At 35.9% G+C, this 26,884-nt stretch overlaps 1 protein-coding gene across 9 annotated transcripts in view; it reads right to left on the bottom strand.

Annotated features, from left to right (window-relative positions):
• Positions 1-26,884, bottom strand: part of RIT2 (Ras like without CAAX 2) — a 468,395-nt gene that overhangs the window by 205,369 nt on the left and 236,142 nt on the right. For 2 of the 9 annotated variants that reach the window (XR_012032560.1, XM_072829425.1), the window contains exon 4: positions 17,084-17,145. The exons of the other annotated variants lie outside the window; for them this stretch is intronic. Coding sequence is in view for 1 of the 2 variants with exons in the window: in XM_072829425.1 (XP_072685526.1) it covers positions 17,084-17,145 (62 nt within the window). In the remaining variant the exon portion in view is untranslated. The remainder of the gene's footprint in view (positions 1-17,083; positions 17,146-26,884) is intronic. 9 annotated transcript variants of the gene reach the window in all.

The following is a 26,884-nucleotide window of genomic DNA, read 5'->3' on the forward strand; positions in this document are numbered from 1 at the left end:
CCTCCCAAAAATACTAGGAAAACCCACATGGAAAATTGCATTCTCTAATTGACTTAGGGCATGTGATATGATAATACTCTAAGGAAAAAATGGTATGTACTTGAAATATATAGTATCTAAGAAAAAATAGGTCATATATAGGTCATGTGCTCTAAAAAGCTTATCACACAAATTCATATTTCTATAGCTAAAAGGCAAAAAGATACTGTTTCCTTCCAAAGTAAAAAGCAAATCATCTTGTTTTATAATACAATAATTTGCCTCTAGATAACCCCCAAAATTTAGAGTTTATTGAGAAAGTGGGATAGAAAGGGGAAAAGATGCTCAGAGAAGATGTATTCATCCTCCTTAATATCAGAATTACACTGACAAAGTTTATTTCTTTGATCAAATTCTGCCTAAGCTCCCCTAAACCTATCAACTAAGTCTCAACTTTCAAGCTTTTCTGTGTATATACTGTCAAATCTTAGCAAGAATCCTGCTAAGTTGATTTAGCTAGAATTTCCCATTATCCTCAATATCTAATTAGGGTCCTCAACCTCTACCAACCTCCAAGTGATGTCCGATTACTCTGGCCTGCCTTCAGTGAGACTCCTGTTTTGCCCATTTATCCAGTAATCCCCCCATCCCTTAAGGTTTCTTCTTAGCAATTTCCTATCCACAGAATCTCCACTCTGTTCCTTAGCTATAAATTTCCACTTATCCACACTGTATTCAGAATTAAGCCTGATGTTGTACTAAGGTTCTTTTCCCCTTTTGCCATATTCCTGACTACAACCTACTGTTTGTTTTTTTTTTTTTTAACCACTTTAATTGTCCAGCTCTGATTTTCCTTCAACAACCAGGCAGAGATTGCAGGAATCCTGGCACTTGTCAAGTGCTAGCTCTACCTAACTTCTAGTTTAGTTACAGCCTCCTGTGTTGCTGCTGTAACCCCAGGCTCTCTTTTCCAATCAATCCATCATTCATTTATTTCCCTGTCCAACTAATCTTCTTTAAGCACTACAAATTCATTATGTAGCTCATCTGCCTCCAAAGGTCCAATGGTTACCCATTTGCTTTCACATCAAATCTATACTCATCTGCCTTATTTTAAGACCTTATGTAATCTAATATCATGCTGCATATCCACCTTTATCTCCAATTAATCCTGAATATGCACTCTCTGCTGTAATGGGGTCACTTCCTCCAATGGCTTGATCATATTAGTTGTCTCCTCTCCCAGTTGTGTATACTGTTCCACACACTTGAACTTTTTCTAGCTAATAGAGATTTTAGTGATTATCGACTACAACTCTTACTCTGCAAATGAGAAAATCTGAGCCCAGAAAAGTAATGATATTACCATTTTCTCATGCCAGGTCAGAAAAACTAGTATTCTAATCTCTTTTATATTGTTGGAAAGTCAATTTTCATCTCAGCGATTTAAGTGCATACTCTTCATGGTCAATTATTTTTTCTTCTTGTATGCATCTATGTTAACAAATTAAGCCCTGATAATTTTTCTGTTTTGAATAATTTCCTCACTTACAAATCTCAAAATTTAGCAATTGTTTCGTATATTATTATTTGAGTTAGATTTGTGTCATCAGGTAGATTCTGGGAGTCAACATCAAGGCTTAAATTGTTTTTAATGTTTATATTGCCCAGATTTTTGGATATATGAAAACTTCAATTAAATTGCTGCTATTTGAATGGTTAAATGCCAGTTAGGATAAATTATGCTTGATCTATATAGAATGCATATGTTCTAGAAAAGATATAATCAGGCTCCTAGAACCACAGGAGTATGCAAAAGACTTAGAAGACACATTTTCCTTGATCAGTCTTAAAATTTGGAGGAAGAGTTTTAAAAATGTATACTTTTAAAGGACATGTCTGCATAAGCAAAATCAGAAGTTTTATTCATGTCAGCCAATATCCCTCTTACAAAAACAAGTTTGACACCTTGTATACCAATATATAAAAACAACTTTGAATACATACAAAATTATTTGCTCCAAATTATTTCAACTTCCTGCAGTAATTGTGCTTTCCAAATAATTTGGTTACATGAGCATAATTGTGCTCCATTCCATTTTTAAATTCAGTGAGTTCCTCAATGTGTTCCTAAAAACAAAATAACTTTGTAATTCTAGTTTGGTAATTTCAGAATAATTTTCATCTAGCTATTTAAAATGCAATAATTTCAAAATTACTCATTTAACTATAAGCCAAGAAAATGATATAATGAGAAAAGATAATGAGAACTGAGTTTTGAAACTATTAACATGGGTTACTCTGTGTTGTAAGATGCCTCAAAATGGATTTGGTGGGGAAGATAACAATTCTTATGAATTTAAGTTGCATAAAAAAAGCATATATATTAATATAAGCTTACAAAACATATACGCTTTATTATTTTAAAAATGTACTTGGTGCCTAGTCCATATAAAAATTTGAGGCATTCTCAGAAACCATCTCTATTGCAGTGATATTTAAAATTTGGAGGTTTGCTGTTCAAAATGGTTGACAACTTCTCTGTCCCCTTTACCCCTCAAAAAATACAATTGAATTTTAAAATATATATAGTATCATTGGAAACAAAATGATGGCAACAGTACCTCAAAATTTCTAGGATATTAAAGATGAAAGCAGAAACAAGATCATCAGAAGGCCTCCTAATGAAATTTTGGGCACTGTCACTGAGTCACCAACCTATAGAATAAGTAATAGTGGGTCAGGGGGCAGTTATGATCACTAAAGGAATAGCTGGGACAAATGATACCACTTTGCCCCCCTTCAGCATCTATGGCTTTTGTTCCCTGCAAAAAGCCCACTGATGCTATTAAAGAGAGTGGACCCTCCAGCTAGACAGCTAGGGAATATCTTGATGGATTTGAGGAGGTGAGGAAAAGTGTTGAGAAGGTTAGAAAAATGTCTAGTACCTCTGATTTTTAACCTTAGTTTTCTAAAATTTCTGAGAATGATGGCAACAGTACCTCAAAATTTCTGAGATGATTCTGAACTGCTTCACAGGAAAACAGAGTGGGGCAGTGGTGAATGAATGATGGACTCCTTAGATAGAAAATGTACTAACAGAATATTCTACATCATCCCTAGACCAAACACCTCCACTCCCCTCACATTTTTTTTTTTTGATAAATATTTGCCTGCAAGTCTTTCAGATTTCAACATCTATGGATGCCTCCAGACTGGTTAAGTGCCATATGCTCTGTACTAATCTATCACAGTGCCTGATAGACAATGTTAGTTCAATTGTCTATGGTACTCCGGTGTGACTGGTAGATCCATGAGGGCAGGGAACCTGTCTAATGTATTCATCCTTATTTAGCCTTCACACTATAGCATCTGATATATTAGACACATCATATGCTTTTAAAAATCACAGTATCAGGAGCATTATTATTTCACTGATGAAATTTTCAGGATGCTATAAACTTCCATTTCCCAATCAGCTTTTGTAATAACAAAAATAGAACCCAAATCTCCAGTCATACTGGATATTAGGGAAGTTCCACTGAAGTAGTTGAAACAACCAAGAAAAGTACAATACCCCACCTCCTCAGGAAAGTCATAAATAAGAGCCATTCTCAGAAATTTTAGAAAACTAAGGTTAAAAATCAGAGGCACTAGACATATTTCTAACCTTCTCAACACTTTTCCTAAGTCCTGGTCACTCTGTGATACCCAGCTTTTAAGAGCTATCATACTTAGAACATTAACATAATCCTGAAATAAATGTTCCTCTATTACATGTGATGGTCTTAATCTACATCAAAGTCAGATTACAGATTATCATCAAGGTGATATAAAAAAGAAAAGATGACTTAGAGTCCTATAAACATGAATTTGCTAGGCAAACTTCTTCACTTTGCTGACCATCTATTTCCTCATCTAGAATATGGAAAAATCAATGCTTCTCTAATACCAATAATGTAGAAATTAAGTGATATAATGTGTCATACATATATAAAAAATGACATATACTATGTTTGGTTCTAAAATGGTTTGCCACTGAAAAATACTAGTGAAAAATCCCTATTATTTTTATCCATCCCCTTGGAAATGAAAGTAACAAACCCTAAGGGCAATGTTTTATTACTAAATTATTTAGTCACCAACTTAATTTGCAAAGCCTTTGAAAACACATCTGCTTTTATGTGCAGTGCCTATGTGGAGAGTATTGTTATCAGAGTGAGTCTAAAATTATGTTTTATGCTACTTGGACTTCAGAAGTATATTAGAGAAGCTGAAAAGGGGGAATAGTAAGAGTTTGACATCCCAGAAACATGGTAGCAAGTAGCTTGTCTTGCATAGTTTCAGAGGTAAGCAGAAGGGGGTGGGGGCGATAAGTAGGAGATGTGCTCTGGAGAACATCAAATCCATATGCAAAACTGATTTAGTTATCAACTAACCACAAAGCTTCCTGCTCTACATATTTCAGAGTTGAATCCAATTTGCTCAATAAAAAAAAAAAAAAAAAAAAAGCAACTAAGACATGGATGGAATATTTCTGGGAGTTACATAAATTTACAAATAGAGATAAAAATGCATTGGGGAAAAATAAAGGCCTACCTAATCTTATCAGATCAAAAAACCCAGGAAATGGTAATTGTGACTATTTAGGGAGGTAATGGGATAAATAAAACTCTTCAAGAGGCAAACAATTGGTCATGGTTATTTGAGAGGCAAATGTAGGATGGTGGCCAAGCCTTCAAGAATTCCCTACCTCTGATAGAGGACTCCAATAGCTCTACAAGGTTGCCTCATGTTAATAAAAACTCAGAATCAGGCAGAGAGTAGACAAATGGAAGATTGTTCAAATATGAATTTCCAAGGTAATTTGAGAGTTTAGTATTTGACACAAAGGTAATAGGATTGATGTCAGAGAGAAAGGCAAAAAAAAAAAAAAAAAAAAAAGAAAGAAAACAGTGTTCTTGATACAATAAACGTTTAAAATTTGGTATTTGAAGTTTATAAATGAGAAAAGAGATCATTTATGGAGTGTGGTTGAGAGGATAAAATAATAATGAAAGAAAATAAAAACAAGACACTTTTAATCAACATATGCAGAAAACCTTACCGTAAAAAGGTCTGTCTATGAGATATTTGCAATGGGACTGTGCAAGCTTGAACCCATATATTTCATGAGATTTCTGTCCCACATGGAGAAGAACAAAATGGCACTTGGTCTTCAGGATTGATGAGAGGTGAGCACACTGAAAGGAGGCACTCGTGAAGTTTCCAAATCTTTTTTTCTTCTCCCTTAAAAATACCATCTTTCAAAGCTGCTGAAGGAAAACTTGACCAGGTGACAAATTTCAACTTTAAATCTCACTCTATGCCAATTTAAATGTCTTTAATGTCTTTTTGTTGTCTGATTGCTGAGGCTAGGACTTCCAGTACTATGTTGAATAGCAGTGGTGAGAGTGGACATCCCTGGTCTTGTTCCTGATCTTAAGGGAAAGGCTCCCAGTGCTTCCCCATTGAGAATGATATTTGCTGTAGGCTTTCGTAGATGGCTTTTAAGATGTTGAGGAATGTTCCCTCTATCCCTACACTCTGAAGAGTTTTGATCAGGAATGGATGCTGTATTTTGTCAAATGCTTTCTCTGCATCTAATGAGAGGATCATATGGTTCTTGGTTTTTCTCTTGCTGATATGATGAATCACATTGATTGTTTTACAAGTGTCGAATCAGCCCTCTTCGCCGATGACATGATACTCTACATAGAAAACCCAAAAGCCTCCACCCCAAGATTGCTAGAACTCATACAGCAATTTGGCAGTGTGGCAGGATACAAAATCAATGCCCAGAAGTCAGTGGCATTTCTATACACTAACAATGAGCCTGAAGAAAGAGAAATTAAGGAGTCAATCCCATTTACAATTGCACCCAAAAGCATAAGATACCTAGGAATAAACCTCACCAAACAGGTAAAGGATCTATACCCTAAAAACTATAGAACACTTCTGAAAGAAATTGAGGAAGACACAAAGAGATGGAAAAACATTCCATGCTCATGGATTGGCAGAATTAATATTGTGAAAATGTCAATGTTACCCAGGGCAATTTACACGTTTAATGCAATCCCTATCAAAATACCATGGACTTTCTTCAGAGAGTTAGAACAAATTATTTTAAGATTTGTGTGGAATCAGAAAAGACCCCAAATAGCCAGGGGAATTTTAAAAAAGAAAACCATATCTGGGGGCATCACAATGCCAGATTTCAGGTTGTACTACAAAGCTGTGGTCATCAAGACAGTGTGGTACTGGCACAAAAACAGACACATAGATCAATGGAACAGAATAGAGAACCCAGAAGTGGACCCTCAACTTTATGGTCAACTAATATTCAATAAAGGAGGAAAGACTATCCATTGGAAGAAAGACAGTCTCTTCAATAAATGGTGCTGGGAAAATTGGACATCCACATGCAGAAGAATGAAACTAGACCACTCTCTTGCCCCATACACAAAGATAAACTCAAAATGGATGAAAGATCTAAATGTGAGACAAGAGTCCATCAAAATCCTAGAGGAGAACACAGGCAACACCCTTTTTGAACTCGGCCACAGTAACTTCTTGCAAGATATATCCACGAAGGCAAAAGAAACAAAAGCAAAAATGAACTATTGGGACTTCATCAAGATAAGAAGCTTTTGCACAGCAAAGGATACAGTCAACAAAACTCAAAGACAACCTACAGAATGGGAGAAGATATTTGCAAATGACCTATCAGATAAAGGGCTAGTTTCCAAGATCTATCAAGAACTTATTAAACTCAACACCAAAGAAACAAACAATCCAATCATGAAATGGGCAAAAGACATGAACAGAAATCTCAGAGGAAGACATAGACATGGTCAACACACACTTGAGAAAATGCTCTGCATCACTTGCCATCAGGGAAATAGAAATCAAAACCACAATGAGATACCACCTCACACCAGTGAGAATGGGGAAAATTAACAAGGCAGGAAACCACAAATGTTGGAGAGGATGAGGAGAAAAGGGAACCCTCTTACACTTTTGGTGGGAATGTGAACTGGTGCAGCCACTCTGGAAAACTGTGTGGAGGCTCCTCAAAGAGTTAAAAATAGACCTGCCCTACGACCCAGCAATTGCACTCTTGGGGATTTACCCCAAAGATACAGATGCAATGAAACGCCGGGACACCTGCACCCCGATGTTTATAGCAGCAACGTCCACAATAGCCAAACTGTGGAAGGAGCCTCGGTGTCCATCGAAAGATGAATGGATAAAGAAGATGTGGTTTATGTATACAATGGAATATTACTCAGCCATTAGAAATGACAAATACCCACCATTCGCTTCAACGTGGATGGAACTGGAGGGTATTATGCTGAGTGAAATAAGTCAATCGGAGAAGGACAAACAGTGTATGTTCTCATTCATTTTGGGAAAATAAATAATAGTGAAAGGGAATAGAAGGGAAGGGAGAAGAAATGGGTAGGAAATATCAGAAAGGGAGACAGAACATAAAGACTCCTAACTCTGGGTAACGAACTAGGGGTGGTGGAAGGGGAGGAGGGTGGGTGGTGGGGGTGAATGGTGACGGGCACTGACGGGGTCACTTGACGGGCTGAGCACTAGGTGTTATTCTGTTTGTTGGCAAATTGAACACCAAGAAAAAATAAATTTATTATTTAAAAAAATAAAATAAATAAAATAAATCTCACTCGGGGAAGCCCGGGTGGCTCAGTGTTTTAGCGCTGCCTTCAGCCCTGGGCCTGATCCTGGAGATGCTTGATCCTGGGATCAAGTCCCACATCAGGCTCCTTTGCGTGGAGCCTGCTTCTCCCTCTGCCTGTGTCTCTGCCTCTCTCTCTTTCTCTCTCTCTATCTCTCTCTCTCTCTCTCTCTCTCTGTCTCTCTCCCCTCTCTGTGTATTCTCATGAATAAATAAATAAAATCTTTAAAAATAAATAAATAAATCTCACTCTAAAGAGCACATTGCCTCCATAAATAGCAAACTGTCTGCTCCAATGTTAGAATTTAGAATAATCCAAATATGGAAACTATTCTTTTTATATTAGGCCAAAAAAAAATCAACAGAAACATTAACCTACTCTGATAAAAGATTAGTAACACACATGATATATTACATCTGATTTGTTTAGAAGAGATCTAGTACAACAACTGACTTAGAAATTTTTGAGAGTCATTCAGAACATAAAGCAGAGGATTTGAAGTCTGAAAAATTCAGAAAATTAAGACTAGGAGGAGAGGGAGAATAGAACACTGCTTCAGAGCTGCCTGGATTTAATTTCTAGGACTCCCAGGGACTCTGCTTTTTCATTTATGCAATGAAGTTAACAAGAGTATTTACTTCATAAAGTTTTTATAATGATTAAGTGAATTAGTACAACCACGGCTTTGTGAAAATTTCTCCTTGCAAAACACTTCCAAGAGTTTCTGCTACACAGTGAGACCCAATACCACCTACCCCTGTCCTGCTAGGTCTGTTTACTCTGCTTACCCCATGATAGACCCAATAGCTCTACTTGTCCTAAATGGTCAAAAAAAGGGATGTAGAAGATGCAATTTGGACTTGCCCCTTCTAATCACCTATTTTAAACTCACAGGGTTACAAATGAGTCTAAAGCCACAGAGAATTTTCTACAGGAGGAAATTTTAATTATCCCCTAAAATGATTTATTGATGATTAACCTGGTCTAACTACTAAAAGAAAATAACTATTTTAAATTAAAATTTTTGTTTTATTTCACATTGATTTCAAATGTGTATTTTTTAGTTTTAGTTCTTCAGCATTAGTTTTTATTTCCAAAAAGAATTGCAGTTCTGATTATAGACCTTATTCTCCCTTTCAGCACTGTGCTAGAAAACGTGAATTTTGATAGCTCTTGGCACATCATATAATATAGAAAACAAAAATACCTCAGTTTTTTTTTTAATTTCCATAAGTACCGAGTTTGAATATAGGACTCGAGCCAGAAGGATCTGCTTGAGATGATTAAATACAAAAATTCATAGCAATTTGCATTAATCTGGCCATTTCCCTATTGTTTGTCTACCTGAATGAAGGTCTTATAGGTATAAATCATATAGATTAACAGTCTGAGAAGCAGCCAACACTGGTGTTTTAACGCATTTGTGCAAGTTAATGTAACTGAGGCTGAATAACTATGCCTCAGGAAAGATATATTTTAACGTCCCTGTGCATTTGCTTATGCAGTTCCTATGCCTTAAATTCCCTTTTCATTCCTCAAAGTTCAGTTTAAATGTTGCAGGTCAAATCTCCTCAAGTTTCCTTTTAGAGCAGAAATGCTCTCTTAGATTTTCAATGTCATGTATATATATAATATATATCCTCGTTCTACATTCTCTACTGCATGGTGGACTGCCTGATAAGGTGACTATACACTGCACTTAGTAGGCCCTCTACAAATAATTTGTTAAAGGAATGAAGATTCACACTTTATACAGTTTACTTAACAGATTAGGAAAATGAAGCTCAGAAATATTCAATACTTGGACCAAAGTCAGAGTTAATGAGTAGAATGAGGATTTCAATTGAACTCCACCTGACGTTAATTCTGGTGCACTTTCCACAATTCCATGCTGGTGAATTTGCTAACTCTTACAGCAACAATGTCATTTGTTTCCTTGTACAAAATCCCAACAGTCTAGGACCTTAAATGCAACCACTGATAGTGTAAACCAAGGCCCCATTTATTCCTAGTTTAGATCTTGGAAAATTGCATTCATTCATTCAGGCTTGACACTCAGGCTTCTAATACATATATTTGGCTTACTGACATTCAGCAGAAGGGGAGTTTTAAACCACACCTAAGGGAGAGAAGGAATAGTTTAATCATGAATGTGGAGAAGGGATATCCAGACTGAGGTTTTACAGAAGCAAAAGAGAAATGAGCAAGTGGTGTATATCATTTTAAGCAGATTTGCATGACTGGAGCCAAGAGCTTCTGTCAGGGAAGAAAATAGACTGGTTGTACACAGAATCGGGATAGGAAACTGTCAAGATGTTATGATTTGAGGGATACTAAAGCCATTCCCTTGCCTAAAAATACTTTCCCTACTGACCTCCCTTCCACCTAGTATGACTTATTTTCCTGAGTTAAAGCATCAAAAGTTTCTGTTTACAGACATATTCATTTTCTGAGGGAGACGAAACTTCTATTGTTTGCTGTTCATAGGCATAATATGAAGTAGTTGATTAGCAAAGAGTAGTGCAAAGGGTAATTAATTTCTTAGAACAGTGAAAGTAAATCCAGAATGAGGCACATAGACAAATGTTTCTAAAAAACAACTCCCTTGAATTCATTACTCTTGTTACTCACCTACTCATTTACAATTTTGGCCAGAGCAGTCACAGATAAATAATCAGAACTTGAATAGTTTCAGGATACTATAATCCCACAATGTTATGCATGTCCCTGAAAGAAGAGAAACACTGCCACCAACTCATTACGTGATCTTCAGTAAGTCATAGTCCTCACAGGTCCAGTTTCTTCATTTTTAGAAACAGTAATGATAATCCCTATCCTTCTTAACCAAGAGGACTTTGTGAATGAGTCACATCAATTTTTTCCTTTGGGAGAAAAAACTCTAGACATATGTAATGGATTTAAAATCTATTATCTGATATATTTAATATAAGAATTCATTCATTTCATAGCTATCAGCAAGTGTTATTCTGGGACATATTATATATAAAATTTCACTTTATTTTTTTAAAGACTTATTTTAGAAAGAACATGCATGCATGAAGGAGGGGAAGAGATAGGAGAGAATCTCAAGCGACTCTACATTAAGTGGGGAACCCATCATGGGGCTTGATCTAACAACTCTGAAATCATGACTTGTGCCAAAACCAGAGTCAGATACTTAACTGTGCCACCCAGGTGCCCCCAAATTTAACTTATTTTTAATAACAATCTTTTGAAGGAGCTAAGGAACTAAAGAGAAGAGAAACTAAGGAACCAAGAAGTTAAATAATTTGTTCAAGGTCCCATCACTAGTCATGTGGTAGAACCAGGATTATTGTGATAGCTACTTTTATTTTTCTCATTTCCACTGTACCAGTTTATAAAAGAATAAACTATTTTCTTACTGATACTCAAATCCTCAAGATATCATTTAAGTGTAAATCCTTAGACATGTCACTTTAGAACTGTCGTCTGAATTGTCCACGTTAACAAAATAATATGTCAAATACCTACACTGATTTACCATTTGCCTTTCAAGGTAGAAACACTCTTGGAAGCTAAAAATAACAATTGAATACACAAAAACTACTCAGTGTGGATTGGCATATGGACTGTTTCTGTCTCATGCAGAGACTGGAGGATACTATCACGAGGTCTCAATCTCTATAATTAGGCAATATGCATGACCTTCCAAAATTGGGACAGTAGAGAAGGAGTAGATTCTCCTCCGCATCTGAAACCCATTTAGGGATCCCATAAGTTGCCTCCCCATACACATAAGATACAACTGAATTTCACTGCTACATACAGTCTTTCCTTCTTAATGATCACTCTAGCTTTCCATTGCTTCAGTCCTAAATTATGGAATCATCCTTGACTTTTCTTTAGTTTTCTATGACTTATATTAAATCAGCATATTTTATCCATTTGCTGTCAGGATACATCCAGATCCCAGCCACTTTTGTTTTACCACCGATGTCACCTTGGTGCAGGTCACCATCACCTCTCATTCACTTGATTATAACAGTCTCTCAGAGGCTCTTCCTGCTCCTACACTTGCCCCTCCCAGGTCTATATCAACACAACATTTAGAATGAGCCTCTTAAATATGTCAGATCAGGTCCTATCCCAGCTCAGAACAGGCTGATGTCTCCCCCTATCATTTGGTGGAAAACACAAAGTCATGACAATGGGCCAGAAGGCCTTAGGCAGACTGCTCCTCACTCTTTGCCTCTCTAATCATGTCTCTTAATACAGTCCCCTTGCTTTTCACACACTAGCCATGCTGGCCTCTTCTCTGTGCTTCAAATATGCTGATCATGCTCCTGTCTCAAGGCTGTGACATTAACTGGCCCTCAGATGTCCACATGGCATACTCCCTTATCTCTTTCAGGGCTTTACTTGAATGTTGTCTTCCAAAAAGAGCCCATCTCACTGCCCCCTCCCTACACTCCCTGCTCATTCTTTCTCCCCATTTCCACTGAGTTGGCTTATAGGTCTCCCCTACTATAATGTAAGCTTAGGGAGGTCAAAGATTTATGTCTCTTTTATTTCCAGCTATAGCCCTAGTCCCTAAACTATGCCTGGCACAGGGCATGTGATCACAGAGTTTAAGAAGGGGAGATCGGCCAGATGGGCATTTGTGATTTGGAGAGCAAGTATAGATCTTAATGAGATAGCTTCTGCTTAGCTCTAGAATATGATTTTTGCATGGTAGGAAATGTCAAAAATCTGAATTTTTGTGATATATCTCCCGATTTTAAGACCGAGAAATGATTTTTTAAGTTGTTGTTCTAGCTCTTCAAACAATTTCTATATATAAAGTTACACCCACAAATCACTACTTTGGGGGCTCTACTCTGAGCCTCTGAGATGCTAAGAATCCTTTAGAGCTAACAGTCAAAAGATTTTACCTAGGTCCTGTTTACTGAATCATACTTATTTCCATGAAAATGTGTAATTTATTAAAACCAATATTTCTTTAAGATTTTATTTATTTATTCATGAGAGACACACACACAGAGAGAGAGAGAGAGAGAGGCAGAAACATAGATAGAGGGAGAAGCAGGTTCCTTGCAGAGAGGCCGATGTGGGACTTGATCCCTGGACCTGGGATCATGCCCTGAGCCAAAGGCAGACACACTAAACTGCTGAAACACCCAGGTGTCCCTAGGACCAATATTTTCAACTATTCCAGGAGAGAAATTATATAACTTTTGGGAAGTCTCTCTCCATTTACCCTTCTAGGAGAGATAAGAAGGCAGTCCCAATGGCAAATAGAGTTTTGAGAGGGATTGTTTAAATTATTGCAAACCAAAAAATTTTAAGCATTAGTTTTGGGGTTTTGTTCACAAAATCCTAGTTTGCAACATTTTCTTTAATAACTAATTACTTAAAAAAAAATAACTAATTACTTTATTGAATGTAAAAGATTCCTACCTTTTTTGTCAAATGTAATTTCTTTCCATCTGATCATTTTAGCACTTGTACTTTATTAGATAGAAGTACGTTGATGTGACTGACCACTTAACATTAACTTAAACTGTTCATTGATATCTACTTCCTAAGAAATTTCCTGCATAGGGTAATCACATTCTATCACCAAGAGTAGCTGATGAGTGAATCTTACTATTTAAAATTTCTTGTCTCATGGAAGAGAAAATGTTGGGATAGGAGTTTAACACACGTTTAGGCATAGGACTTTTTCTTTAAGAGTCAAAGCAGATTGACAAAGATTCCTCCTGTTAGAACACTGCAGGCTTAACATGTCTCTGAGAATCTGGGTGCCAACACCACGTGAATCGGGTATAGATTTTGACACTAGAAAACTACATGAGCAAACATGAGTTTTATTGTTGCACATTTCCCTATGACAGAATAAACATAGGCTTACTTCAATCAGGCAGTGGTCACCCTACATTTGATTTGGGTATTAATTATTTTGCCTTAGTGTGATCTTTGACTTCTGGTCATTTTCCTTTTCCAAAAATTTACTTCTCAGACGTGTGCAATGACTCATCATATCTTATCTGTTAAAAACAGGGTTTACCAGATGAGCAAGCTACAGAAAGCAAATCTGACATTAAGATCAAATCAGTTTATCAACAACTAAGAGGCAAAATTAGTCAAAAATTTTGATAGATTTTAAGCTAGTTATTGTATTTGATTTGTTTTAGAAAACACAGAAAAAGGAAGTACCAAATAAAAAGAGTCATTGTAGACCAAAAAAAGCACTTATTGGGTAATGTTTTTAGTTCTTTTTAAAAAATCATACAGAAACAAAATTTAAGTTATGAATACTTTGGATACACATCTTACGTAACTGCACGTTAACCTTTAAAACAAAAGTTCTTCAAATATAAAATTAAATATGCTGGCCATGATATGTGAACACTATTAAAGAATATAGTAATTTAGTCTAAAGTGGTACAAAACTTGGGAGCTGATCAGGCATTGTTATCAAAAAGTCAAGCTTTAACTAACTTCTAATGTAGACCAGTTTTTTGGAAACTAGCAAGCATCAGCATCACTGTGAGGGCTTCTTCACACAGATTTCTGGACCCCAGAATTTGCATTTCTAGCAAGTTCCCTGGTGATACCTGATACTGCTGGTCTAGGGCCTATACTTTGAAAATCACTGATGTAGCTGATGTGTTTCTATATCCGCTTCTTTTTGGAAAGTCTTTACAAAACTGTATTAAACACAATACAAAACAAAATTCTTGTATTCAGGAAATAGTCTATGCTCTTTTAAGCTGCAGTGAATCTGTTTCCTATTAGTTTTGAAATTATGAGGGTATATTTTTTTAAACATTCTGTTTACTATACCTATAATTCAGAGAGATTACAATTGATTAAAGGCTATTCACGTATTTTAAAAAAGATTTTATTTGAGAGAGAGAGAAAGAGTGAACACAAACTGGGAAGGGGGCTGCAGAGTGAGAGGAAGATGTAGACTCCTTGCTAAGCAGGGAGCCCAAGGCAGGGTTGGATCCCTGGACCCTGAGATCATGACCTGGAGCCAAAGGCAGATGCTTAACCAACTGAGGCACTCAGGCATCCTATTCATATTTTTATTTGCTAATGGGGATATTATTTTAGGTATAGAACAGAGTATTCTTGCTAAAATGTTTAAGCAGCTTTATAATCTAAATCTTGCCAACTTTGTTCTTACTAAGAGAGTTGTAAAACAACTAGGAACTAAGAATGACCAAGGATAATGTACTGACCTAAAAATATCATTCTTGCTATAGAAGATTTAAGATAAAGTTCCCTACCAGTCCAAAGAGATGTAAATAAAAGTATATTCAGTCCATCACTAGGATCAAAAGATAGTAAAGAAAATTAAAAATCAGGGCCAAAGTTAGTCCTGACAGTCCCTTAGTAGCCTTGAATTTTCTGACCAACTATGCATTAGAAACTCAAAAAAAAAAAAAAAAGTAGAAAGGATCATCTTTTAACATCCATTCTGGTAGGTTCTAGACTTTCTTTGCCTGGCAAGAGTTATGTTGGACAGAAGGAATATGGGTCAAATAAAGGAATCTCTCTCATCTAAACTCGGGATAGAATTTAGACATTGCAGATACAAGGCAAACTCACTCTACAGGAGCATAAGTATTCACAAAGTCAAGGAGGTTGGAAATCGAGGTGCATACATGGTGAATGATTAGTGGTTTTGTTTGGAGAGGAAGTTTACATGAGAGCATTCCTTGTCCTGAAAACAAGATTGACAGATTGATTAATTCCTTTGTGGAATTCAGGTCCAATTGTTTGTGAATGTTGTGATCAGCTGAGTCTTCTCAATTCAGTGGCAGCAAGCATTTCATTGCCCAAAGCTGAGCAGATTAAGGAAATGGAATTGAGTTTCTCTAGTGGTTTGTTTTGCATTTCCTGTATGGACCTTTTTACTTCCGGTGCCCTTTCAGGACTGATTTTGCACAGCATGTTAGATAGAACAGCCCCTCAAAAAAAGCTACTGCATTAAAATTTACTGCACTTAAGAGGAACTTTAAAAGGTACAGACCTCAAAATTAAGGATTTTCTGTACAGAGAATGAGGCCATGAATAACAACACTGATATTATTCCAGCAAAGTATACTAAGCAGGAGCCCAAAGAGTGAACACACAGAAAAAAGGGTCAGTAGCACATGAATGAAGTATAGTTCAAACTCAATCAGAAAAGAGAAACGAAGCGCTGAAAACTGATATACAATACCACTGCTGAATGTTCTTAGTAACTGCATAGAAAAAAAATAAGTAAACAGAATAAAAAGTACGTAGTTCTTATCCTAGAGGGTAGGTGTTATCTTTCCATATTTTTTTTGTCCTATGCCTAAATATCTGAGCAAAAAATACCTCCAGGTATAATTTGTATATATTTATATCTGTGTCTGTACCTATACAAATTAGATGGATTGTATCTAATTAAAAAAAGTTAGCAGAACTACTTAAAGAATGCAGTTTTCAACAGACTTATTTCTGTCTGTGTGATACATCATACCTCCTACCGTTCTAAATGTGGCACATATAATATGTTTTTAATTGGAATGAATTAAATTTAATTTTATGCAGAGAATATTGAAGCATTTGTGATATCTTTAAGCATAAAGAAAGATGGGAAGCAAGGTTTGGGAATAATTTTCTTATAAATACAATAGTTTCATATGTTGTTCAAATGTTGAAAGGCATTAGCAAGCTCAGAGGAGAGGGGGTGGTTTGGCAGTTCCAAGTTTACACCAAGTGCCAGATCTTTGGTATTTGATCTTCCTCAGCAGCAGTCTGAGATCTATAGAAGTACAGGAGGGTTTGCTATTTAGAGCAAAGTACCAGTTCTAGGGCCATGACAAAGAGGCATTTTGTTGGATTTTGAGTCTAAGAACAAGCCACGTCAGATGATAAGAATGACAATCAGAACATAAAGCGTAAGTTCAGGAAGTACATATGTGTTCTAGCTAATGGCCCAGGGCAGAATGAAAACTAGGGGATATCCCGTTTGCCCAAGAAGTTCTGGATTATGCCTGATTCATCTTGATTCTTTACTAATACATCCCTTATATGCTGAAAAGTGTCTGCTTTGGATAATAATTACATGGTCATTTTAATCAGGGAAAACTCAAGAGAGAAACACTTCATTTAAAAAGGGATTGCTCCCTTAGCTAAAGTAAGCAAAACATTCTAGTACCAGGACCCTTCTCCCAAGTCTCCCCCTGGCCACCCACGTTCCTCTCCATTACACCTCAAGATACAGCTGCACCCTAAAGCATAGGGAGAGAAATGAAAAAGAGAATCCTGCCCACCCTGGGAGCTTGGAACTCTCAGAGCAACTTTGCTTTTGTTAAAGCTTCATTGGTTTTTCAACTCACTTTTCAGTTCTTCTGATTTCCCACAGCTCTACTTCCCATCTGTGTTTCAGCCAGTTGCACAGCTGGGGAGAAATTAAAATAGAGATTGCAGAAGCAATACTCACAACTAGGAGCTCTAATTAGATGCCCTGTGACACAGACCAGGGTTTCCAAGTCAAAAAGAACTACATCACTCATCTTCCTGCTACAAAAAGTGTGTGTGAGTGGGTGGGTGGGAGGTGGGACCCAATGAAGTGGCAATCCATCCCCTTTGACTTGAGGGTGGTAGGAAGCTGGGAATGAAGGACCTGTGAAAGGACAAGACAACCTGGGGCTTTGGATTTAACAGCCTGAGAGCTGTCTCACAGTAGGGAGAACATGTGAAGAATCAATTTCATTGAATACAAAAGGAAAAATCACACTGAATCTCCATCCCAATTGATCTGCATTCCAATCTGTTCCCTAAAGGGGCTCTCTTAGGATATGGACTATATATACACAAGAAAAAAATCAATATCTGCTTCTCAGTTATATCCATGTGATAGAGAAGCATTTCCTAGCAGTTCTAAGTTTTTTTAATTAAAACTATTCAAGTGCAAGATGGAAAAAAATTGAGTATTTCAAGACATATACCAAAAAAAACACCATTTTATTCCTCCCAATATTTTATCTTTCTGCATAAATCTTCAGCTAATTCCTCTATCCTTAACCTCAAACCTCATCCTTTTTAGCTAATAAAAGATATTTTTGCAATGTTATTAAATACAAAATCTGATATGTGTGTGTGTGTGTGTGTATCTCACAGATACATACAGGTATGATAGAGTATCTGCAATGTGTAAGGAATAATAGAGGCACCACCCAGCTTAAGAAGTATATTATTCTTACTATTCAAATTTCCTATATATCTTTTTGAGAACAAGGCTCTTCCTTTTGAGGTATATATTATCTTGCTTTTTACCCTCTCTTTGTTTATAATTTTATGCTTCTGGTTTTTTTCAGTACATTATACTTCCATTTCTTAGCTTTTCCAGGAATCTATAGAATAAATCACATTATTTTTCATTGTTGTCTTTGTCCACAGACACCTAGGTTGTAGTTTTCAATAATGTACAGAATCAGCCCATTCATCTGCTTGGTTTCTTCCAAAAATGTGCTGTAATCTCTTATCTGTTGTCTTCTCTTGTGAGTAAAATTTTAGTCTTTTAATATCAAATTTCAGTCTTTCAATTTTAATGTCTTGAAAGAGTGAAAATAGGCATGTTAATCTGTCATGTTTATCTGTACATCATGATACATCATGTAAGTATAAATTTAAATCTCTCCCAAAAACCTTCTTTTTTATTATGGTATTGATGCATGACAAAGGGATTCCAAGAGTCAACAATTAGATGGCAAAGATATTTTATGGAAGAATCAGACATCTCAGCATTTCCTAAAATTGAATGTTCCACACTAGGGCCAGATACAGCAGTTGCTTTGGAAGTATGGGAAGGGGACAAGGAAGACATTATCAGAGTGTGTGAGATATTTTCAGAGAAGGCAGTGCTGCTTTGACTCCCATGGCCCTCTGATTCTGCTCTATCAGGGGTAGGAATGTTCTCAAAAGGTATTCAAGCTCAATATTTGGTTAAGACTAGTTGCTTCTTACAGAGTCATCAAAATATGTGCCATGGAAGGGTTTTACTATCCTTGTAAATGACAACTTTAAAGGCTTGGGATACTCCACACAGTCTCTCTTCCAATAATATACCAAGTTCTTCAAAATTTTATTGTGATTCCCAATGCCATCCTTTTAAAAAAAATCAGTTATTAGCTTTATATATAAAGGCTTAAAAGTAGTATCAGAAAGAATGGGATTTTAAAAAGTAAAATACTAAAGTATAACTGGTTAGGATATCTGGAATCCTTCTAGCTACAATATTTCAGGCTGAGCATTGACACAATTCTTTCATTATCTTCCAAAAGGGATTCTATTTCTCACCTGACACTTGAAAAGAAAGGCTCTCAAGTTTGCTGAACATGATTCCCTTGCAAACTACTGCATTTATGTTACTCAAGTTTCTTAAATCATAAGGAAAAAAAGTCTCAGAAGAATGAAAAAAAGTAGTATTACATACTTTAAATAAATAAAATTTTAAGGGGTATCAACTTCAAAAAGAAACTAGATGAAGGATAAAAATTTGGTCTTGTATAGGATTTTTTAGTGAAGCATGTTCCTTCTTATTCAAAATGTTCCCACAAGTTCCATGTTATGTAGATTTCAGTTTTTTTAGTTTTGTACTAGCTTGAACCAGAGTCTATTTTGAACTTTCATTTTATAAAAACAACATTTAAGGGCTTAATGAAGTATGTAACCTCAGAGTATTTTAATGGATTTTCCCAGCGCATTTTTTAGGTCCCTAATATCCAGCCCATCCATGCTTCCTCTATATTCTACCAGAAAGGTCTTTCTAGGATAGATCTGGCTCATGGTAGGATGGAGCAATGATTCTCATAACTTCCTTTGGCTTACAAGAACTGATGTGAAACTGCATTTTTTTTTCTAACACTGATACTGAGCTTTCAATTTTAGGGAACAAATGTAAAAAACCTATCATCTCACCCCTATACTTGACAAAACCATTACTGTGGAAGTGTCCTAATTATTGACAAGAATGTCAATTGAAATGTTGCTCAGGACTATGCAAACAATCATCAATATACAAGAAATTGTCCCCATTCTTCTCTTCTCTTAGAATCATGCAGAGAAGTTTGGGAACTTACGTAGAATAGAGAGAAATGGCCAAAAGCAAGTGTGCTAATAAATGTAAAACAGTTGCTTAAATACAGGTAGAATTCTGAATAAATGTATTCATGAACTACATACAGCTAAACTGTTTTAGAAATGTATTTTTCATTAGTTTATTCCCTGAAGTATAAAACTGTACTAAACAACTTTTGGGGACACTGAACTGTGCCTCTGTCAATTATCAAATGGAGCATGACCTCTGTTTCTATCCTCTCCATTAAAAACTTCTATCTTTATCTCCTCAAATATATAAATCATTTCATTTTGCATTTATCATCTCCCTTACCGTCTTCATTACTTGAGATATGGTGAATCTAATCACAGATCGATCTTCATTACCATATACCCCACTTTTCCCTGAGTAAATAACAGAATTAGGTCACAGTAATGAGTAAGCAACAAGTTGTATTTTTCTTGATAAAACTCGTGTTAGGAAGTTTATCAAAGCATTTTACACCAGACAACTCATTACATGTGGAGCTCTGAAGGCCAATAGGGTAGGCTATTGTTTCCATGTTAGAGATGAAGAGACTAAAAGATCACATAATATCATATTTTAACACATTTCTGAGGCAGTCATAAGCAGTGAACAAATTATCAGAAAAAAAATTGTGTGTGATAGTTCAAGTTGAACATAGAAACCATAAGAGGCAGATTGATAGGTTGAAATGGTTCAATAGTACTATTGTTAATTTAGCCAAGAGTTACTGCTATTGGAGCCCAAAGTGCATGAAGAAAGGGAGAGCCTGGAAGTACCCAAGAATTCAGATTAAATATGTGATAAATGACTAAGAAATACCCAAAGTTTCTAGGTTGATAAAGAGGCCAGTTGACCATGATTGTACATGTACAATAATGACTTGACCTAACCTTTCTTTGCTATTCAAGTTGCTCCAAAACTTCCTCCAGTAAAGTTTTAAAGAGGGTACTATCAGGTTAAAGCTTAACATAAGGGTCACAAAATCCATCCATTTCTCTCATCTTGTAAGATTTCATGGTTTTTCCACATGAAAGGGCTAGTCAATGTTAGAACAAAGATCTCTATTCCTTAGTTATATGCCTGAGTTTCTGAGTCAGATGTACTGATGTAATTGATTTGGTGTAGCCTGATCCACAGGATATTTTAAAATTGTAATTGTTTGAGATTTAATTCTTCTACTATAAAATTCATCATTTTCAAGTACACAATTCAGTGTTTTAGTACACTTACAAAACTGTGCAACCATCATCACTGCATCTAGAATACTATCATCACCACAAAAAGAAACCCCCAGATCATTAGCAGTCATGCCTTATTCCCTCTCCCCTCAGATCTTGCCAACCAATGATTTACTTTAAGTCTCTATGGACTTCTATGCCACAAGATTCATATAAAACTGAATCACTGGGGGATTGGCAAGTCTAGATTTATTCAGGATATTGAGACAATCCTTGGCATTCAGGAGAGACTAACTTCCCTTAGCATCGTAAGGGCAATGCTAGCTTCTACCTATGCCCCACATCCCTGCTGGGGGACACTAATGATTAAAAGAAATACATCACATCCCTACTAATCCAGCCACCACTGACTCGGGGGACCCAGAAATAGAAGATCATTTTTATTCCTCTATGTGACCCCCTTTTGTGATCTTTCTACTAAATCTTTGATCAGTTAGGTATCAAAATAGTGCATCTATAACCTCCACAGACTTTTCAGGCTTTGTGGCACAAGACGAAGGTTAGAGATAAATGAAATGTACTGAAATTGGATTTCTTCTCTGCCCCATTTCACTGGTTTGAGATACGGTGAATCTAATCACAGATTGATCTTATTAAGGCTAATGACCTAATGATTAACAAGAGAAATGCATCTGTAGTCAAATTGCCTGTTTTAATTATTCCAAGGAGCTGTACCATGAACAGGCAGCAGGCTCTTGGATGAGCATTTCCTTGCACCTGGTGCTATCTTCATTATTATTCTCTTGGTATCTAGTAGAGGAAAAATAGCCAAAAAGCTTTGGTGTACTTAATTTCTCTCTACTTAGAACAGGCAGTCTGTGGCAGAGGTAAAACTTTTGATCCAAATATGGATCACAAATTGCCATGGAATCCAGGTGTCAGAGAAGGCAGCTAAGAGAGGAAATGAGAGCAAGCTATGTAGACATTTGGCAGGAGGCCAACTGTTGTGAATCAGAGAAGCCATATTCTGACCCAAGAAAGTAAAGATCTAGAGGACAATATTTACAGGACAATATTTACAATCATATACAATGATTTGGGCAGACAGCTTTTGGTGTCTGGCTGTCCTATGGCCAGGGACTCTTAGGGACAGTAAAGTCTCCCCTCTAAATGGTATCAGTTAAAAAGTATAGTAATTTTAGATGATAAACATTTTATATTCATTTTAAACACACAAGTGTGTATTCATCCATCTTTGATGGTGAGCCAACACACCCCTTTTTTAAAATAAGTCTGCCAAATGGAGTTATATTTTTGCACAAAACATCCATAATGCATCGTTCATGCTTTCAAGTTTTGATATCTTTAAAGTGGAGCAAAAATTTAAGACACTTATGATTCAGAGTTTAGAATCATAGATTTTTTAATGCCACATTTTAAAATCATCTTGCCTATCCCTGTTTCAGTGACCATTTGAGAGGCTGGAGAGCTGAGATTGACTGTTAACATGCCATTTTGAAACACTTAACTTTGATTATTAAATGCTGTCTGTTCTATCACTCTTTTATCAGTACATTTAACTTACTTAAATTATATCATTACAAAATTATGTACAACTGGGATAAACTGGTTGAGAAGGCAACATCCCCAAATCTTGATAAGCCTACTGGAAAGAGCTTAAGTGGAGAATAATTTGCCAGGATTGATAATATAATTTAGAGAGGAAGTAAGGAACACTGGTTAACCTAGTGGGTGAATTAAAGAGAACTCTGGTTAAGAACTGCTGTTATAACAGGTAGCAATAACAGGGTGAGATTTTTTCACAGACTTTGGGAGCCACGGGACTGCCCATTTTTACAAGACAAAAAATGGTTTATAAAAATGAGGTTTTTTTAATCAAGGCTTTATTTCAAGAGTAGCAATTTGGAGATTTTTGCAGTTTTATAAACTTGGATCTACATTTCTGTTTTTAAATCTAATTTTGCAACGGCATCTTAGCAATTTTCATCTGTCATTCTACATAGGGGATAAAGTCCAGATCTGTTATGTTGCAGAATATATAGAAACTTATTGACCAAGGTATTAGCATTCCAATGCCTAAATATTCATTCAGAGACAAGAAATGACCTGTTAGATGGTTTAGGCTGCTGGAATAAGTACAATTTCTGATCAGTATAGTAGTATCAGCAAGCAGGAGTTAATAGAATAACACACCCCATGCTCAGAGTACCTAAATAAATTAGGAGTACTTGTCATCAAAATTATGGGAGAAGTGTTTTTATAATAAGATCATTTTGCAGAATATATAATTTGAACATGAAAAATATTGTCAGACCATGACTAGAGTGTCATGATATTGTCAGTTTTTTTTAACTCAAACATTTCCCTGAATCTTATTTCTACATTTTATTTCCACATCTAAAATGATTCTGGAATTTGCCACTTCTTCCATCCAGCTGGTCAGACTATAATGCTTTGCCTTGAGTTCTATAAAGGCCTCTTAATGTTTTTCTACATTTACTCTATCTCCTTACAGTTCTTTCTCTACACCATACCAAAGTGAACATTTAAATACAATCCTGATACAATTCCTATCAAAATACCAACATTTTTTACAAACCTAGAATAATCCTAAAATATGCATGAAACAAAAAAGATCCTGAATAGCCAAAGGAATCTTGAAAAAGAACAAAGCAGGAGGTATTACAATCTCAGATTTTAAAATATACTACAAAGCTGTAGTAATCAAAACTGGATAGCACTGGAACAAAAATAGACACAAAGAACAATGGAACAGCATAGAGTCCAGAAATCAATGATAAAGGAGGCAAGGATATACAATGGGGAAAAGACAGTCTCTTCAACAAATGGTGCTGGGAAAACTGGACAGCTACATGCAAAAGAATGAAACTAGACCACATTCTTATAGTACACACACAAAAACAACTCAAAGTGGATGAAAGAATTAAATATGAGACCTGAAACCATAAGCTCCTATAAGAAAACATAGGGAATTTTTTTGGACATTGGCCATAGAAACATTTTTCTAGATAGGTCTCCCCAGGCAAGGGAAACAAAAGCAAAAATAAAATATTAGGACTATACTACAAAAGCACAAAGCTTTTGTACAATGAAGGAAACCAACAAGAACAAAAAAAAAATGTAACCTACTGAAAGATATTTGTAAACAATATATCCAATAAGAGGTTAATATCCAAAATATATAAAGAACTTAAGCAATACAAAAATAATAATTCAATTAAAAAGTGGACAGAGGTTCAAACAGACATTTTTCCAAAGGAGACATACAGATGGCCAACAGACACATGGAAATCTTTTCAACATCACTAATCATCAGGGAAATGCAAATTAAAACCACATTGAGATATCACTTTATACCTGTTATAATGGCTAAAACCAAAAACACAAGAAATCAGTGTTGGCAGGGATGTAGAGGAAAAGTAACCCACATGCACTGTGATGAGAATGCGAATCGGTACAGCCATTGTGGACAACAGTATGGAGGCTCTTCTGAAAATTAAAAATAAAATGTATGATTCAGTAATTTCACCACTGGATATTTACCCAAAGCATAAAAAAATATTAATTTGGTGGAGCAGCCCAGGTGGCTCAGCGGTTTAGTGCCGCCTTCGGCCTAGGGCCTAATCCTGAAGACCTGGGATCGAGTCCCATGTCAGGCTCCCTGCATGGAGCCTGCTTCTCCCTCTGCCTGTGTCTCTTCCTGCCTCTCTCTCTCTCTCTGTCTTTCATGAATAAATAAATAAAATCTTAAAAAAAAAAAAATACTAGTTTGGAAAGATACATGCACCCATATGTTTTTTGTAGCATTGTTTACAGTGGCCCAGATATGGAAGAAACCCAAACATCCATCAATACATGAATGGATAAAAATGATCACACACACACACACACCCTCTCTCTCCACATGGTGGAATATTACTCAGCCATAAAAAATAATGAAATCCTACCATTTGCAACAGCATGGATAGACACAAGGGTGTAACTGTAGGGCTAAGAGAAATAACTCAGTCAGAGAAAGACAAATACCATATGGTTTCACTCAAAAGAACAAAGTTTTTTTAAAAAAATGGACAGACCAAAATACAGAAAATAAACTGGTGGGTGAGGGGGATGGGTGAAATAGAAAAAAAAAATATGCACAATCCTGATTACAACTTCTAAATTTGACTGGCTTAAAAAAAAATACAACCCTGATTTTGTTACTTTTCATCAAATACCAGTATTCTTGAAGTAAAATTCTGAAGGATTAACTTCCCTTGGCATGATCAACCTGACCTCACTAGCCCCAGCTTGTCTCACGTGTCCTCTCACATGTGACCTGCTGGCAAAGTACTGGAACCTCTCAGTTTGCAAACCTATCATGATCTCCCCTGCTACAGATACCTCCACAAGCCAATTTCTAAACCTGGAATTGTTTTTGTTATTTCTGTTTCTATCTGCTTCATGAACTCAAACTCCTATCTCAACTTAAAGCCTTCACTCAATCCTCCACATTAGGCCAGGTTTTCTCTGCATCGTTGCTGTTCCTTTAAGTTTACAGCTTTTCATCTGTCTTCTACATGGAACTTGGCTCCATGAGAGAAGAGCTCATCTCTGCTTTGCTCATTCACTTCCTCAGTTCAGTTGCATATGCTAACAATATAGTCTCCTAATCAACATTTTCTGACTAAATCCATTATTCGTATTATTTACAAGATAATTCAGGGTCTTATTGTTTCACTGTTTAAATGCTGGAATTATAAACTGCAGTAAATTTGTTAATATTCAGACAGTCATTTTAAAACAACCAATAAAATACTTTTTATAGCAACTTTAAAAGTTAAGGTAACATGTCATTTCTGGTCAAGGATTAAAATATACATGTGTGTCATATTCTAAGATATGTATCTTTTTCATATCTAATATGTATATAAAATGAGAATATGACAAGTATTAATTACATCATTACCCTTAAACTCTATAATTGAAGAGCATTCACTGTAGATCCTCAGTAGACACTGTTAAGATGACAGCTTTGTGGCTTATTGAAAATTTTCATACCTCAGTCAACTTTCTCTGGGATTTACATGTTAAGAGGCAGTTTATTCTATTTTGAAGCAAACAGAATTGAAGGCCCAGACCAGAATGTTGCTATTTTCCTAATAGGCTATAAAGATGAGTCATCTGTCAGATTAGGCCACAGCTGTCAGTTTAAGATTAAATCATGGGATGAAATTGTTGCACTAATAAAAGTTTATAATTTACTTTTACTATGAACCACTGCTTAGAGGTTTACTTGTTCCAAAGGGAATCAATAGCCTAGTGAAGACGTTATAACTTTTGGAAAAATAACTGAGTCATTTATCTTATGCCTACATGGATTTCTAAAAAAATTCTGAGATGATGTCTATGCATGTGGACCCCCTGAAGCAATCAGCAGGTACCTCTTCACTAACATAAATTTAGCAGTCAATTTCCAAGAAAATGCAAATGAGACTATGCACATTACCAATGAGAAAATGAGAGCAAAAATATTTTTAAAAAATAAATGGTATCAACAAATGATTAGCAAGTTCATTTCTATAGATTAATTGGAATGTCCCAAACCCTGTTAAAGCTTTGCTCTTTTGTGGAAATTTCTAAAAAAAAAAAAAAAAAAAACACACAAGTTCTTCATAAGGGTTCACTATTCTGAGGATCACCTACAGAAAATTTAAGAATTGTCACAGAAATCTGTCTTACCCAACATCATGAACAAACTTACATCGGCAAAAATCCTTAGAAATTGAGAAGATTTGGGGCAAATTCTTTGAGTTATTGCCAACGTATGCAGTCGTTTTCATAAATGATCA

The sequence above is a fragment of the Canis lupus genome, chromosome 6, assembly GCF_048164855.1.
Source record: "Canis lupus baileyi chromosome 6, mCanLup2.hap1, whole genome shotgun sequence".
Classification (NCBI taxonomy): Eukaryota; Metazoa; Chordata; class Mammalia; order Carnivora; family Canidae; genus Canis; species Canis lupus.